Here is an 18,871-nt window from a genome sequence, read left to right on the forward strand (position 1 = left end):
TCGCGTTTGTCTCAATTCAACGGTAGCGCCTGTAACGATCGACTATAGTCTCGACTATTTCGCTTGCAATTTCTTCTCATTCTCGTTTGTCTGTATGTTGCAACACCTGCTATCTGGTTCTGTCGTTTCAAACTATTTAGATTGCGGGTTTTCTCATTAGGTGATATTGACAAAATCCGCAGTCACTTAGTTGCCAATTCAACGGTAGCGACTGTAACGATCGACTACAGTCTCGACTATTTCGCTTGCAATTTCTTCTCATTCGCGTTTGTCTATACGTTGCATCACCTGCTATCTCGTGGCTCTTATTCCATGTCTGTTCGATCGTTTCAAGCTATTTAAATTCATGTATTGGCTTGGCAACTAAGTGATTGCGGGTTTTATCATTAGATGATATTGACAAAATCCGCAGTCACTTAGTTGCCAATTCAACAGAAACGACTGAAACGATCGACTATAGTCTCGACTATTTCGCTTGCAATTTCTTCTCATTCGCGTTCGTCTATACGTTGCATCATTCTCGTTTGTCTGTATGTTGCAACACCTGCTATCTGGTTCTGTCGTTTCAAACTATTTAGATTGCGGGTTTTCTCATTAGGTGATATTGACAAAATCCGCAGTCACTTAGTTGCCAATTCAACAGAAACGACTGAAACGATCGACTATAGTCTCGACTATTTCGCTTGCAATTTCTTCTCATTCGCGTTTGTCTATACGTTGCATCACCTGCTATCTCGTGGCTCTTATTCCATGTCTGTTCGATCGTTTCAAACTATTTAAATCCATCTATTGTCTTGGCAACTAAGTGATTGCGGGTTTTATCATTAGATGATATTGACAAAATCCGCAGTCACTTAGTTGCCAATTCAACGGTAGCGACTGTAACGATCGACTATAGTCTTGACTATTTCGCTTGCAATTTCTTCTCATTCTCGTTTGTCCGTATGTTGCAACACCTGCTATCTGGTTCTGTCGCTTCAAACTATTTAAATCCATCTATTGGCTTGGCAATTAAGTAATTGCGGATTTTGTCAATATCACCTAATGGCAAAATCCGCAATCATTTAGTTGCCAACCCTATAGTTTGGCGCTGGACTCGAACAAGGAACGATAATTTGGTCTGAGAAGCACGGAAGGTTGTCGTTGCCAGGCGCAAGCGAATTCCACGCTCCGACAAACGAGCCAAGGGACCTCTAAACGTAAATAAATAAGAAAAGAAGGAAAGACGTTGCGAAAGAGAATATCCCACTGTATAATTAACAAACGTCGATTTAACCAGGCGAAACTTTGTTAAATTTGCTTCAATTTGAGCGACACCGAAATGATTATTAGCTACGGTCCTGCGAATGGTTAAATCCACTTGCTGCTCACATTTCACGCGCCATTATTCCCATAACCTCGCATTTATTTCTTTATTTTCGTATGGCGGTTCTCGTAGAGTGATCGAAGGAACTTGCTAAAAGGTCGAGGGATTTTATTCAGGTTAAATTCGATACAAACATTCTTCCCTCTTTCTTTGTCCCGTTTCTTCTTTCTTCTTCCAAACCTTCTACTTTTACATCCTTCGTTTCACTCGTTTCTTTCTTTTCTTCCCCTTCTTCTTCTTATTTCTTATTCGCTGCAAGAAGAAAGAACGTTTTCCCCAGGTACCTCCCACCCCGCGCCATCGAAAGAAACTCAGAAAGTAAAAACAAATTCCCTAGAATTTTAAACGTTTCCTACTCGCCGTCCTTTTATTTGCATCGCCATTTCTTATTCATATATTCGTCCGTTTGCAAGAACAGTGCAAAAGGAAAGAGAAAATGGTCAGAGCCAAAACGTTTTACAGACACTCGGTGGGTTCAGCCCCGAAGGAGGCCCATCTGCCAAGGAAACTACACTGTTTCTCTTGCCCCATTAACATAACAGTTATTACCATAGGGAGAAATCCGCAAGCGTGTCGTCTGTTATCCAAAGAAATCCCTGTTCGTGTATCTTCTGTCCCCGTCGGACAGACGGCACTCGTTTTTTCGTATTTTAGTTCCCACCGATATAATCGGGCGATTATTTGCTTTACGTTGAAATATTTTCTACGCTCGATTTACGTTGAAACGCGTTACGGTGTATCGCGACGCGTCGACACTTAGGTTTCGTATTATGTTACAGCGGACACCCGATTGCCAAACTGTTACAGGATCCCTTGAAACTTTTTTTAGAATCGAAGAATTTTTTTAATCGAACCGAACGACAGTATCCTTTTTTTTACAGAAGTTGCGAGGAGCAGTTTGTTGGATGTCATATAAAAAAATTTTTTTTCTTCAGAAAAACTGCAGGAACGTCACCTTTCCGCCTTCCAATGAAAATTTAAACGACGTATTTTGCAGATTTATATTATTTGTGTAGGTGGATTTATGTGCATTATTCAGGTTCATATACACGGTGAAAATTTGATGGCAATCGGTTAGCTCCAAAATCTTGTCGCTTGCTATCGCGATCAACCGATTTCGACAAAATTCTCGCCACATACGCAACTTCTTTTTTTTTTTTTATTTAAAATTTCACATTCACAATTTGTCCAATTTGAACATTTGGTAGAAACATACGCAACTGACGTAAACGTTCGAAACGTGTCGTTTACATGGAACTATCGCTTTCACAGGAGGTTTCGAGCTCGCCGTAAAGTCACACACACACACACGACAGTATATAATATATATATACATTTTGCTATGTGAAATATTTTGTCATACGATCCGTGTTTCTCGGAAATAGTTCAGCGCCTGCAGATAAGCCGGGTACGCGCTGCTCGCGTGTAAAGAGACTACAGAATCGCGTCAGAGGATCAAATATTCTCAGGTTCGTTCGCTCGCCACTTCTCGACGTTTCTTCGGAAAAAATTCCAGTTTTGCCTTTCGACGTTGAAGAAAGGACAGTGTGTCCGCGGGTGGAGAATTTGGCGAGTAGAAATTGGTAGGAAAATTGAAGAGGAAGGAACTTCAGCACGGAGAATATGCAACGTCGAGAGACAAAGTATTCCACGAAATACAAAGGATGAAACGTTAGAATTCTGTGAAACGTTCAGGGCCGTAGCAATTACGGGGGAAAGAGTTGCGCGTAGAGAAGGAGAAAGAAGAGAGAAACGAGGGAAGATAATACGAAGTGTCGTATAACGCGAGGACGAAGGAGAAAGGATCAGCGCGAGTTTAAATTGCCAAAGCAAACCACGGTCAAACGAGGGGCAAAATCGTGGAGAAACTGGGGCAGGATAAATTTTAAGGCGATGAAAAATGGATGGCCATGGCTATTGAACGAGGTTTGCGATCCTCTGGCAAACACAATCGCAGAATTATCGTTTCGTAGCGTGCGACTATTCCTCTTCACGATTCCGCGATTATCGTTCGATCGAAGCCTCGTGGGTATCGAAAAAGAACGAAATCGACGATAAAAGAAGATTGTTTGCCCACCACGTGCGTATTATTCGGTCGATTTGAAAAGTTCGAACGCGATCTCGCGGTGATTCGTGGATCGCGACGAACGAACGACGACTGCGTTTCCCGTAAATTTAAATTCTCGTGGTTTCGACAATGAATTTCGAGAATTAATTGAATCAATTAAACGCAGGAATCCGTGCTGTTGTTCCGTTCGAATTGTCGCGGCTTTGGCGATTGATCGTTCGTCCGATTTATTACGACAGTGATTTTCGTAAGATGAAATTTTCAACGAGCGTAGAAAATTGAAATTGCCAATATTCGAAAGATTATCGACGAACGTTTCGCTCTCCGCCAAATCCCAGTTTTGCGTTTGGTTGCAATTTTATCGTCACTGAAATATTAACGACAACATTCGACTGTATCGCGAATTCGCGATTATCGTTCCATTAAAATTCATTTCTTTTTTTTTTTTTTAATAATAACGCTCGTTTCCACGGTGTCTCCAATTAACGGCGGATTGAAATTTTCGCCTTCCGAAAAATTCACGATATATCCCCGCGTTCGATTGCCTTTCAAACGTTAATAATAAAGAAAGTAAGAAGATCTCTCGATTATCGTCGGATTGAAATATTCCAGATAAAGAAAGCGACGCATAGGAATAAATAAATATTTCATCGTCGCTCGATTTAAATCGTCGTCTTTTCAAACGTTAATAATAATAACGATAATACTAATTTTCATCTCGAGATTATCGTCGTATTGGAAATTCTTTCTAGATGGAAAAAAGGTACGTAGAAACGAACAATGCGATTATCGCTCGATTCAAATTTCCCACGCATTTCGAAACATCGATAACGATAATAATAACGCGGTTTTAATCTCTGAATTTTATCCATCGCGTTAAAATTTTCTACGTTCAAAGGAGAAGAACGGAATAAAAAAGAAGACCAAGCAATTATGATAAAAGCAAATTGGCGTACTAATGTTTGAACGAGAAGGTAGCCAACTCGCGGCAAGCGTTTGACATGGCCGCTCGGTGATTGACGTAAATCACTAGAATTCTTCTCTCTAGTGGAGGGAAGTTACTAGATGGAACGTTTTAATGAAAACGAGGCAGAATGATATATTTGAGCTTGTAGTGGTTATTGGCACTCTGCTGCTCAATGATATACGATGATTAATCAACAGCAGCGATAGATAGGAAACCACAACGAATCGTTCCTTTAATTAACGCGAAATTCAATATGTCGTCGTTGTTGTAAACAGCCTTTCGGATTTCGAATCGCGCGTTGATATTAAAATGGGACACCGCGTTTCGTAAAACTGTCATTGCGAAGCATACGCGTATTTCGACGTTTTGGAATTCCTTTTGAAACTATTGAAGAAGAATTAGCGGGGAAAAACGATAGAATGAAAATCGTTATATCGTCGACAATTATAATAAACGGTATCGTATAACGAATATGATATATAAAGTGAAGAATATAAAACATTTTAAATATTTTGCAGAGTATAAAATCACCGAAAAATATTTTTAATATATCGGAAAGTGTGGCGTGAATATAAAACAGTATGAATATTTTGAAACGTATAAAATGAATATAAAATATTTCAAAAACCTTGCCAAATGTAAACTGAATATAAAATAGTTTGAATATTTTGTCAAGTATAAATCGAACACAAAATATTTGCAAAATGTATCGCAGAATATTAAATAAAGATAAAATGAATGAACTATAAAATGAATACAACATATTTTAAATATATCGTAGAATATAAAAGGAATATAAAATAGCTTAAATATTTGGAAGATATAAAATGAATATAAAATGTGTTCGATATTTTGCAAACTATAAAACATTTCCACTTTCAATTTTGAACGAATCTCAATTTTCCCGATATGTATGTATTGTTTGAAAAAACGGAGTTCCTCGAATGTTTCAAACGATTCGAGTAGGTGAACGGTGATTTCCTATGGAATTTTTCATGGAGAAGTGTAAACGAGGAGGAGGGAAACGTTTTCGTAGAAGAAGTTGTGAAAAGGGAAAATCGCGATATCGTCGGCCACTCGAACCGGAAAATTCAATTGGCGTTTTCAGCGCAGCATTTCTATTGGTCGAGCCTAGCCGGAAATATGGTCGGGAAGAAAGTTGACAGAGCCACAGGGTTACCAGGAAATTCAACTTCCGCTGTTTGATCGTGATCTTCGTAAAAATTGTACAAATATTTGGAAAAATTAATTTTAAACTTGCGCGAAAGAGAATTATATTTAGTTATTTATTGCTTTCATGAAAATTTTATATCGTCAAGTTGAATTTTCTATTTGAAAATACGTTTAGTATTTTTTTCTGGCTATTTCACCCCGAATTTTTGTTCCAGCAATTTGTATCAAATTTTCGTTTTCAACATTTCCATTTCCCTTCGAATATTATCCAAATTTTCTCTCTCCAACTTTGGCGATTCCTCTTTGGAAATTTTCTCTCTGACCAACATCTTTTTTATCTCCTTGCCGATATTTCCTCTGAAAATTTATTTCCGACTATTTGTCTTGGACTTTCCTGCGAAACGTTTCCCTCGACTTTATTGGGTTGGCAACTAAGTGATTGCGGATTTGTCAATACCACCTAATGACAAAATCCGCGATCACTTAGTTACCAACCCAATATATCCCGTGTTATAGATTCTGTAGATCGCGGAAATTTAAGCTTACGAAGAAAGAGAGAAAAAGACGCGTAAAGTTTTCAGGAAAATCAAAGCGTATATAAAGATACAGCGTAAATAAAAAGAAGTCTGAGTTTGCGTGAAAAGAGATGATAAAACTGAATGAAAATACATGTTAATCTAAGACGCCGGTGAAGAGGTCGATCATTCGCTCGTGACCGATACTTCGAAAATCGTTCTGGAAAGTGGCGGAAAATTCATTTCATTCATTTAAAACACGAAAGTTGTCTGTTTGCTGGGGATTTTCAAAAATCCAGCGACACGTTGTTTCCGATAAATGTTAATATTATTACCAGCTACATCACGGGGATAATTAAAAATACCTCTGCCTTTTCCATCCGCTTCGTACAATTATTACGCTCGTTCGGATTATTCCAACCGTTTCATCCCACGTCTTTTTTCTTCTACGCGAACTAATTCCCTTTTATGGTACAAAAATTTCACGACAATGAAAAGAAAAAAAAAAAAAAAAAAATAAAAAGACCGCGTCAAATATTTCGCAACATTTCGCAGAATCTGTTACCGACGGACCAGAAGAAGATCGAATTATTCAAATAGCAATTTGCTCCGATCAATATCTTTTGCTCCATTTCATTCTAACTTTTATAACATTATAACTAACTCTAGTTTATCGGAAAATCGTTATTATCGGCAAATACGTACGTATCGTATCTGGTCCGATTAATAACCAGCTGTAGATGCTTGACGACGCGATAAACGACATTTTTATGACATTAAACGCCCGTTTACAGTTAACACCGAGCTGGTTAATCCCGTGAGGTGGGCGACTAATTTCACACAGCCCTAAAATCGTGCAAACACTTTGCCACGCAATTTCCAGCTTCATCTCCGGCCGAAGCTCTTCCGCTGTGATTCAATTGGCCGATTTAATGAAATATTACCGACTTTATTAAAACGTTACGACTGCACACGGTTTAATGGGTCCATCGAATTCAATTTGTCGGAGAGAAAACTCGTTTTTGTCAATCCATTTGCAAAAATTCCGCAGGATTGTTCCACTCTTTCTTTGCTACGAGTTAATGCACTTCTCAGTCAAATATCTTTCTCTTCTTTATTCTTTATTCGTATCTTCTCTATTTTATTTTGCAATTTTATTTGATCGAAAAATCGTTCATTCGAAATTTCTTTGCTTTCGGTTTTCGGAAGATTTCCGGCTGGTCGATCGGCTCGTTTGAAACATTTTTCACGAGGAATATGTTGTTATCTCGAGCGCTGTTTACGTTGAAATTATTTTACTTTGAAATTCTTGAAACTTGGATTTTGTTTCCCTTTGGTTTTACGAAGATCTCAAGATGGTTAATTAGCTGGTTCGAAATATTTCGAAATTTCCTTAGCTCGTAGCTTTCTACTTCGAAGTTTCTTTACCTCGCAAGCTTTTCATTCGAGAATCGCGTTATTTCGAAATTTTTGGAAATTTGAAATTTCTTTTACTTTAAAAAAACTTCCAGACGAGCGATCAGTTGGTTGGAAATCTTTTGCTCTGGAATTTTTATTCCAGAGATTTATTTGCTTCTGGAATTTTTATTATTAATTTTATTTACAAATGTCCTCGCTGTGATAGCTTTCCACTCGAAAACTCTGTCATTTTGAAATTTTGCAAACTTTCCTTTCCTTCTGATCTTCGAACGATTCAAAGATGGTAGCGTAGCAAATTTTATTTTATCTTCCGTGCAATTTATCCTCTTCAATTTCCAAAGTTACTTTTTTTAATCGAATTACGAAATACCGCTGCCTCCTCTGTTTTTCTTTTTCATTTTAATCAGTACCTGAGGACTTTCAGGTCTAACGAACAGGTCGATCAGACGGTTTTCCAATTAACAACCGCCTTTGACACCAGCTAAGTCAGACGCGCGCCACGTGAAATTCGTTTTGCTTCTGCTTCTGAGTATTTCACGCGCCTTTAACCCGCAAGTTGCGCTTCCGTGCTACAGCTACCACCAGCTTCCTCTAACATGTTGCCAAGGCGCCTAACCGCGTTTAACTGTCCAAATTTGACTTGCAAATTCCGATCGGTTTATTACACATTTTCTTAAATTCAAGTTAAACCTTCCATTTTCCTTCTTCCCTAATTTTTTATTCATACAGGGTGGATAAAACATTGGTTTTTCATATGAGAATTAAAGGAATGCGGCGGAGGGAAATTTGAAAGTGAAATTTTGGGCGAAGAAAATTTCTGACGGAAGGATATTCCAAAATGAAACAATTTCGAGACTTCGTCTGTTAATTTTTAGCGCAGTAGTTAGTTATCAATTTTAGTCAATTTTTATTACAATTATCAATTTTTAGTACAATGGTCAGACTGTCTGATCGACAGTGAAGTCGAGGAAGATTTATCTACAAATTCGAATTTTCCTCGCATTTTCTACCGTGCGATCAATTTTAGAAATATGAGCTACATTTTTATTAAAAAAAAAAAAAAAATGGCGCAATAAATTTGGGCTAAAAATTAATCGTTGCGGAAGATTCGATGGACTGTTAGGAATTTTAAATATTGGAGAAAATGTTACAATTTGCAACATCGAGAACGTGGAAATAAGAAGATCTTCGAAACTATGGCCAATGAAAATTTACGCGAAATTACGAGGCAATTGCAATTTCACGTTGCCGAGGGCACACAATTTTCAATTTGATATTAGAAAAAAGACCAATTAATCCATTTACATTCGCGAATTTTCTTTTTTAATATTTAATTGCCCTAAAAAAAAAAAAAAAAATCCAACGTCCTTCACATCGCCGTGTCCCATTTATTGGGTTGGCAACTAAGTGATTGCGGATTTTATAATTACCACCTAATGACAAAATTTGCCAACCCAATAGAATTTTCTTCCTGGAAATTTCCATGAAATTGAAACGAGCTCAAATATCTGTAAATTACGACAAACCGACGTTTGGTCCTCGACAAGTTGGCGCATAACATAACATAACACAACAGCGTGAAAGCTTTCCATCTGAAAGATGAAATTCGTCCTTGAAAATATCTCGCGAGCAAGCATGGAATCGTGTGAAAAAAAGCATCCTGTAAATACGTAGAGAAATATCGCTGGAAAAATTCTACAATATTTTTTTACACTCGACCGTTCCACCAATTTCACGCTGCACGATAAAACAGATAAACCGATTTACTTCTTTGGACATTTAGGAGGTACGAGCGAGAATTGCTGTTTTTATTCGTTGGAAACTGAAAACAACGAGTAAACTGTGTGCTTAAATGGGAGATACACGGTACAGCTTGCTTTTATGCGTACAAAAAAAAAAAAAAAAAAAAAAAAAAAAAAAAAAAATAAAAAAAAAATAAAAAAAAAAAATAAAAAAGAAAAAAAAAAAAAAAAAAAAAAAAAAAAAAAAAAAAAAAAAAAAACTGCTTAAATGGGAGATACACGGTACAGCTTGCTTTTATGCGTACAAAAAAAAAAAAAAAAAAAAAGAAAAAAGAAAAAATCTAAAAACGTGAAAAAGAGGGAAGAAGAAAGCGGTGAAATTTGTTGGAAAGCGAAGCAGACAGCGCATGTAAGAGATTGCAGCGATGCTACAGGTGGTTGTCGCGGATCGATTCGTCTGACCAGCGATCGTCTGAAATAAGTTTCGCCATCAGGAAACTTCCTTAATACCAGTTTCGACCGTATTATATTTTATATTCACTCGTCGAGAAACTTCAATTCGTAGAAAACTTCGACAACACAAAAATCCTACCAGCTGTACTTTCACCTCGAATCGTAACGTTTTAGCCTAACCTTCCAACGCTCTTTCCAACATTTTAATCCTGCGATTTTCAATTTCATCGATCGTTAGTTTTCCTCTGGGAAACTTTAGCGAGAACGACGACTAGTAATTTAAAAAATACGACGACAGTGGCAAACGCCTTCAGCGATAATTTCTATCTATTCGTAACAAATTTTCATTATTTATACTCGAATCTCCTGATCGGAATTCACTGGGTGGAATATAAAAATAAAGAAATAAAGAACATTGTATTGGATACATATCTTCATAGTGTTCATATATTGGGTTGGCAACTGAGTCATTAGGTTGTATTGACAAAATCCGCAGTCACTTTGTGGTGGATGCTTAAACGTGTTGCTTCAAATGGTAAAACGAGTTGATACTTGTTATGGTCAAACGTATTTAAAAATCGTTCTTAATACGAAGTACAGAGTTAATACAATACGTCTTAATCGTCGCTCGCACCATGCTACTCGTTGTAAGGATATTAGGTACTCTCTGTCCTAGAGAGCGCGTGTTCGTTTGTTTATACTAGTGGAGAGAGTACCAGAAGGTTGAAATTCGACTCTGGTAGACGCGTAACCCGCGTAGCGGTGATATTGTTTTGTTCGGGGTTTTTTGTTATTACATTTCGTACGTCGAGACGGTGTCGATGTCTCGAGGCAAAACAACACGAGTCACTCTCGGTTCGCATCGTCCTATGACTCGTGCGCCGCTACAACTTAGTTGCCAACCGAATATATGAACACTATGAAAATATGTACATTCTTGTACTGCGATAATAAAATATGTATTACAGAAATGCACTCGTTGTTGGAAAATATTACTTCATATTAGCTCTTCCGCAATTGTATCATTTTTCTTCCATTTCGATTGCCAATGAAATATGCTAATTAAATCTTTGTATCGTCGGCTGATTCGAAGAAAATAATAACGTTGTGTAGGACGCTGAAAGGATGACAAATACGTAATAAAATTATCTTCCACAGGTTTAATATATTTTTTTTCATCAGCCTGTATTTGAAAGTAGAAATTGTCAGTCTTTGGACAGACGGAAGTTTCCGTAACGAAAAGTAGCGAGGGCCGATCAAAGGCCGGACGGTTTATTGAATTTACAAAGTTGCCAACGGCTCGATACACGTGGCCATACTAATTGCGAAGCCCATGCTAATTAAATGCCTGTGCCGGCCTAGCAACAGGAAACACTTGACGCTCATACAACTCCTATCTCTTTGATGTATCCCAGGCACAGGCTTCGGCACAGGCGCTGCCCACTTGTGGTGTTTCCTTTAGATTTCCATTTCGATGTGAACTTGCCTTTATTATCATATACATACACGGCAGGCAAAAGAGTAGCGAAATTTCCTCGGAATTAGAATGGTGTTTAGACTGGACATTTTGAATTTGTTAGGAAGAAATTTATGGAGATTCTGGTCAAATTTGCTTTTGTATTTCCACGGTGTATAAGTTTTCCACTGTGTAAAGAAACGTCTAGAGCGTATAGATTTTACACCTGCGAAGCAAAAATTTGTCAAGATGTGGATGAAATTTGCACCGTGTCCAATGGTCTTGATCGCAAAAAGTTTATTTGACATGTTCAAGAAATTTCCAAAGGATGAAAATGGAAGCTGGATAAATGTTTTGGGGGATCTTTGTCAAATTTTGACAGCGTCTAAAGCCTGGATCATAGAAATTTCCCATTTGCCGAGATCTTCGTGAGATTCCAACTGTGTCTAGAGTCTATTCTCTACATTTTCAACTCGCTAAGCAGAAATTTCTCTTCTAAAGAGTTTCTGAAGAGCAAAGTAAACGTCGTAGTATGTCTAAACTTTAGATTCTAACAGATATAAAATTTCAGATAGCGAATATGGTATTTGCTAGGCAAAAATTCGTCGACATTTTCGTAGAATCTCGGCTGTTTCGAAAATACATTTGTAGTCTCGCTAAAATTTAATAATATTTCAGCTGTTTTTAAATTCTACGTTATTTAAATTTCCGCCTTACTGGGCGAAAATTTATTCAGATTTTCGGAAAATTCCAAGTGTTTCCAGAGCCTAGATTATATCAATCTTATCGACTCTTTATCTTTATTATATCGACAATTAAAAATTTCTGGACACTAGGTGCTAGATTATATAATTTTCGATTTCCTACGCAACAATTAATTAATTTCGGTGATGTCTAAAATCTTAGAGGCAAATATTTATTCGCATCTTCGCAAAATTGTACTCGCGTCCAAGCATTAGATCGAGTATATTTATTATTTATTATTTAATTATTATTTAATTATTATTTTTTTATTTAATCACTTAGTTGCATAAATATATAAACTAGACCCAATTTACAAACAAGAACTCAATATATAAATACATGTACAAGAGAGTACTTGTCGAACAAAACTCGATGGAGTGTTTGATTTGGAAAAGAGTAAATTCTTGATCGATCGAATGACTCGCGTTTCAATCGTATCGAGTTCGTGTTCCATTTAAGAGAATCAACTAAACGTTTTAAGGAAGGATTGATAGCGGCCTCCTTATCTGTAGAACCTCTTTCTAGCTGCACACTTGATCCCACTCTTACAATCTCCTAATCCGCTGTTGAAATTGCCCCTTCGACTATGTCGAACCTCTTAATCGGCTTATTCTCACTGTCTGTAGAGAATCTACTTCTGTCCAATAAAACTGAAAATCTCTCGGAAAGCACCAATTGAAAAGGGAACGTATATTGCGCTTTGCCGTCGCCAACATGTTGCATAACAGTGCAGTACTACTGAACGTGTTAGTCTATTCAAGGGACGAATGACAAAATTGTAATGGTCGGTGTATGTTATTGGCTTGGCAACTAAGTGATTGCGGATTTTGTCATTAGGCGGTATTGACAAAATCCGTAATCACTTAGTTGCCAAGCCAATACTTTTGAAACTAGCAAATCAAAGCAATGTTGACACTCCAAGGCACAACAATATGAATCACTCGGGTTTGAATCTTTCGTTGACTCACGTGCCGCTGCAACGGTATAATTATATATCTAATTATTTAATTAGAACATCATATTGTGACGGCACTCGATAGCACAAATACCACCACTCGACACTAACTAGACTCTTTAGGTTACGAACGTTCAGGACCCGGGTTCAAATCTCGGCACCTGTAACGTCGATTCACATCAGAGACCAGGCCACGCATCGCGGACAGGATGACACCCAGGTGTCTGCACATTCTTGGTGCGCACCCTCGATAGTCTTACGTACCCACCGGGGATCTTGGCATTTTCCTAGTTAAGGTCCTTCGGAACAAGTATTTCCTGTCTTAGATTTCCCTTTACGTTTATTGTCTATTACGTGTTAGCCTAGAAAGTTGGTTTTCTTCACATTCGGTATGTTCCATTGGCAACTTTCTCGCCAGGGCGGCTAAAACCCTTCCTCATCCACCAATCGTCTTATTATCCAATCGGAGACGGTGTCTACTGCCCTCACTTCCTTAGCCAAAATTGTCATCAACAAATCCGATAGTCCCGTGTCCTTAGACACACCCATCCCTAAGCTTCCTCAGACACAGTATCGCCAGAAAGAGTCACTTATTCTGTATCCTTGGAATAGTCAACATATCCTTACCGGTCTCTACCCTTATAACAGTCGCGTACTTAACGTATCGTTGTAACCAAGTCTTACATAACGTGGTTGGAGTGAATTGTGATTTATGTTAATTCAGTGTGTGTTACATTGTGATTGCTGAATTCGTAATAAAGTTTAATTAAAACAAAATTAATAGTTGTGTTACGACTCAGCTATTTAACTTCATCAACCAACTCTTAAGTTTACGTGACACACCCGTGGTGCGATTTTTCTTCCACGATTCTTAAATGAGAAGAAAATACAGCAGCAGTACCTCAGCAGAGTGACATTCTACAGCCAGCAGCCACAATTATCAAAGACAACTTACACCTCAATATATTTAATACAAAACGAAGAAATATGTCACTACATCGACATTGTCAATTTTCCTGCAACATATTCGATATCCTTAATTAATATTACCTATGACATATTTACTAACAGTTCATCCACAGTTTTCCCTCACAATTTTTCAGACTTCCATTTCGATCGCTTCAGTACTTACGTTCCAAGTCTTACGTTCTGATCATCTGCGGATAATTCCAGTCTGTCAATCTATTGGGTGGGCAACTAAATGATTGCGGGTTTTCTCATTACCACCCAATGACAAAATCCGCAATCGCTTAGTTGCCAACCCAATACTGTGCAAGAAAGTGCTTAATTTACAGTTGCCTCGTTCATAACGAATCTTTCTGCTCATCACTGGCGAACAAATTTTCGATCAGACGTGTAACAGCTTATTAGATAGCGGTATACGTAGCTTAGTATAGAACAGGCGTAGCAAAAGCTTGGAAATTTCAACGTTGCAAACTATAAATATCTATGGAATGTTCAATTTTCTATTTCAGCTGTTAAGCTCTATCGTGGTAGTGGGTGGGACAAATATGGCAGGCGTTCTGACGCATCATCCCCGCGAACTGGCACAGAGGCAAGCCTTCCTGGAAACCAGGCAATGCGTCGAAGCTCGATTGACTACACAGAGAGAAAATCAGCAACAGGTATCGTACGCGAAATTCTATGAAATTCTATCTTTCTCCGACCGTGCAGACAAAGTACCACACTTTTATTCACAACGATAGAAGTCGCAGCTCCATCAGCGGAGGGAACTCTACAGTCTCTCGTGAATTTGGTATATCGATGGCTGCAGAGATTTTCAGAATTTAACAAATTAAAAATCTGCTCGTCCAATTTGGAAATTTATCTGAATTAAGAGCGTAGCTAGTTTAGAAATTTAATTGGAAATTTATCAAATTGTAAACTTGCTCAGCTTGGTAATTTCTTTAATTGGGAAATTGCCAATTTTGCAAGTTTCCCTAATTTCTTGATTTATTCAATTAGAAGTTGATCGAGTTTCCGACTATGGAGCTTCGGATTTCTAATAATCAAAAATTAGTAATTTTACTTAATCTACTTAGCTTTGAAATACGTCTAATTTAAGGTTCGCCTAAATTCACTTATTTCTCGATATCTGCCAAATTTAAGTTCTTTTATCCGAAGTGTTCATTCGGGCGAACGTTACCGAATTTTTCTTTGTGGACAAGGAAGGTATATTTTGAAAATTCAAATACCTTTCGATGTGCTATGGAACGATGCTATTTAACTGAGAATTAACTTGTTAATAACGCACAGCCAAGTATTTAATACAATGTCCATAACACAATGCGCCATATTATTACAATATTCGCATAACGCCAGCGAACCTTTTATCTCTTGTTTTAATGAAAATCGTTTTTTGACAAAGAGCTGCATCACGCCGGAGTCCATGGGAAATGTTGGCGAATAAAATCTCTGTTTTACATATTTTTAAACGTTCCACCTGCGGAACATCGTGCGAAACACAATTCCGAATTTTTTACGCGAGAAACAAGCTTCTCTATTTGTAAATTTATCCGTGCGAAAAATTCAGCGAATTCGCGATACAAAATTAGAGGACCGGCAACGGATTAAAAAGATAGGACAACAAAGAAATGAAAACAAAAATCGTATCGATGCAGGATACAATTTTTTGTAATTGCGTTACGTTAAGTAACGTTAATTGCTGCTCGATTACGCCGATATTTAGTATTCTACGGGGAACATTAATATTACCAGGTTGGAAAATCGGCTAGTTACTAATAACGAGTTTAATCAGAGCCAGTTCGATCGAGCAAACTAACGAAATTCTAATGATCAAACCTGCCCCGTTGCTGCCTCTGCACCTCGATAATTAATGTACTTCACTAATTGTTTATTAATATCATCATCGTCAGCCACGTATAGCGAACTATTTGCCCGACATTTTCTAATTTACTGTGATTTCAAACTAAAGGAAAATAATTGTTCAATAATTTACCGAGTAAGTTGATCTTCGTTCAAACTACGTGAAAATTCGAAACGAATTCGCGATAAGTGGATCGCTGATTTCTATGCAAGTTCACGTCTTAACGAATACAATTGAACGACCTAACCTCGTTACGAACAAACCTGTTTAAAGAAATCTATAGAGAAATATTAAAACGAGTAACTAGTTGCGAATCAGACTTATCGTTTTTATCTGCTAAACGAAGTTTCAAGAATTATCAACGGCTAGTTATCCTCGATACGTTTCAACTTTAATTAAAGGTAATTAACTTAACTCGTTGGGAGGGGGCGAAGGTTCTAATTTCTGAGGTAGTTAACCTAACAACAGGTAGATTATTTTTAGCAGCTAGGCGAAATAATAGCGGGCAACTGACGGAAGTCTGCTGAAGATAATGGTTTATCGGAGATCGGTTATAATTCCAGTGGACATTGTAGCCGTGACCAGGTTCATTGTATGCTTTAATCAGGTATCCGTGACCTGACGCGATAATAATCCACCACTGTCCTAGTAGCTCTCTCTTGTTTATCAAGCACATGGTCCTTGGCTTCATTCGCTCGATATCTTGCCTCTAACAAACACGTTCTCAATTTGAATTTGTGCAATTTTGTCAAATTCACGCTGTATCGCTAGAAATCTACGTACAAAGAACGTTCACGCTAGCTTTCCGAGATATTCAAAATTCTAACCTAATTCCTAATCTAATTCTAACTTTTCTAATTCTAAGTTTTTCAATTCTATGTACACGCGGTGAATACTTCCTTCAAACTTACCAATACTACAAATGTACGTAATATTATTCTCTTTTCCAATTAAATTTTTTATCAAGGAATATTCTAAGGTAGCAAGATCCTAACCTAGCTTTTTCTTCAATTCTTCGGTTCTACGACAGACGTAGTGCTTCCTTCGAACTTACTAATACAAATATATGTAGTATCATTCTCTTTTCCAATCAGATCTTTCACCTAGGAATTTTCTAAGATAGCAAAATCCTAACCTAGCTTTTTCTTAAATTCTTCAGTCCCATGACAGACGTAGTACTTTCTATAAACTTATCACTACTACAAATGTACGTAATATCGTTCTCTTTTCCAACCAAATTTTTTATCAAGGAATTTTCTAAGGTAGCAAAATCCTAACCTAGTTTTCTTTAAAATTCCTCAGTTCTTCGGCACACATAGTGCTTCCAAACTTACTTATTAACACTTATTAACGTTACAAAAGAACGTTCATCAAAAATCTTTTCAAGATGGCAACATTCTAACCTAACTTTCCTCCAATTCTTCAGTTTCGTGATACACACAGTGTATCTAAAGTAACTCGAAAGATATCGTACAGTGGCTATGACAAGTATAAGGAACTTGAACCTAATCGATTAGCATACATGGTGTCTCAGCTAAAAGAAGCTACCTAAATATCTCCTTTGTTTTTCGTAATATGAAGAATTGGCACAATTTGAATGGCTACAACGAACAAATACCCAAATACGAATAAAAACAAATTTTTATCGATAATAGCGTTGTTACGCTCTACCATTGCGGTGCAACATCGAGTTTTCCTCGGTTTCTATTTACACCACGATACAAACAGAATAGGAAAACTGGTGGAGAAGACAGATGAAATAGAAGATCAATTTGCGCTATTTTCATCAACAGAACCGAATTACTTTCTTCGTAACGAGATGAAATTTTGTTTGTTCTCGAAGAGCTTCCATCAGCACGAAATTAAAGCATACCGATGACCAAGTGAAAGCTGTCCAATCTCGCCTGCTAAAGTACTAAGGTCAGACCGGTTGTTTTTCCTATCCCAATACTTCAATCGAAAAGTTTAATTGCAACATTAATTGTCCTTTCTGTTTTCCTTTTGGCTGATTGGTGGCACTGTGAGAAATTTTGTCAAGAAGGCTACGTATGTACAGAGATATCGTGCGTATATTATTTGCAACGCGTACGAATTTTTCTATCGTTCGGATTTCCAAATACACGATCCTACATTTTCGCGTTTCCCGCATCGAGCTTGCGATTTTGCAACTTTTTGACTCGTTGATTCTCGTGTTTGCCATTTAAATTTTCAATTTTGTAACTTCTCAAATTTTAATTTACCAACTTCGCCTTTCAGCTTCACCAATTTCCGCTTTTCCAGTTTTAACTTTCAACGTTGCGTCTTCCAAACATGCAATATCCAATTTTTCAAATTTCCGTCGCAACAAAAGTTTAGCTTGCAAGCAAATAACCACAGGCAGGTAGTAAGGTATTTTTCGATAGAAAAATTTGTCACGGTGTTATTTCACGATCGAGAAAATATCGGGAAAGGTCAAGTTCCACTTATCTTCGAATTGACAGTATTTTTATTCGAACGATCAACCGATTCACGAAGGAAATAATTGCATCTCCGTGAATTTTAACACAGTTTCACGTGGCCAACAGTGGGTCATTTCTGGCTTGAACGAGCGCAATGCGTGATCGTCGTTGCTTAGAACTGCCTGGCTTCCCTTATTTTTCTTATTTTAAGGTTGCCAGTTTGCATAAGTTTCGCGTATACCGATGGAATTTATGGTTCCATGGTATGCAGTTTCGGCACGATGCTACGATACGCTGTTAAACCGGCAACCATCGTCGACAAGTTCTTTCATAGTACTCTCGCAACAAGATATATCGCGTTCAAGATGGAATTTCCTTCCGAGAAAATTAAAAAGTCGGACTCTAAACGTTCTATGAAATATGTTTTTCATTACACGTTCCATCTACACCGAATGTGGAAGATATTCGCGTATGCGAACGATTCGAGCTTTCTTCGAGGAGTCAGAAAGGCTAATTTACCAGACGACGCGCAAGAAAATTTAGCAAGCTAATTCCTCTGACATTTCGAAAAACAGGTCAATTTTAAAGAAACTTGTACTATTCTAAAGAGTGTACGAATACTTTACATACGACAGATGACGAGTATACTCGTCAAACTCAAAGTATGTGTCAATCGCTAAACTGCAGTTTAGACAGCAGATTCTAACTACTTTTCACGCATGACGAGTATATTCGTCATAATACAAAA

The 18,871-nt window shown here is 37.5% G+C and overlaps 1 protein-coding gene across 3 annotated transcripts in view; it reads left to right on the plus strand.

The window, feature by feature from the left end:
* LOC100747315 (adenylate cyclase type 6) overlaps window positions 1-18,871 on the plus strand; it is a 91,641-nt gene that overhangs the window by 54,330 nt on the left and 18,440 nt on the right. For all 3 annotated transcript variants that reach the window (XM_033318675.1, XM_003486327.4, XM_033318674.1), the window contains one exon: window positions 14,334-14,483. In XM_033318675.1, coding sequence (XP_033174566.1) covers window positions 14,334-14,483 — 150 coding nt within the window. The remainder of the gene's footprint in view (window positions 1-14,333; window positions 14,484-18,871) is intronic.

The sequence above is a fragment of the Bombus impatiens genome, unplaced genomic scaffold (genome assembly GCF_000188095.3).
Source record: "Bombus impatiens unplaced genomic scaffold, BIMP_2.2 scf_0107, whole genome shotgun sequence".
Classification (NCBI taxonomy): domain Eukaryota; kingdom Metazoa; phylum Arthropoda; class Insecta; order Hymenoptera; family Apidae; genus Bombus; species Bombus impatiens.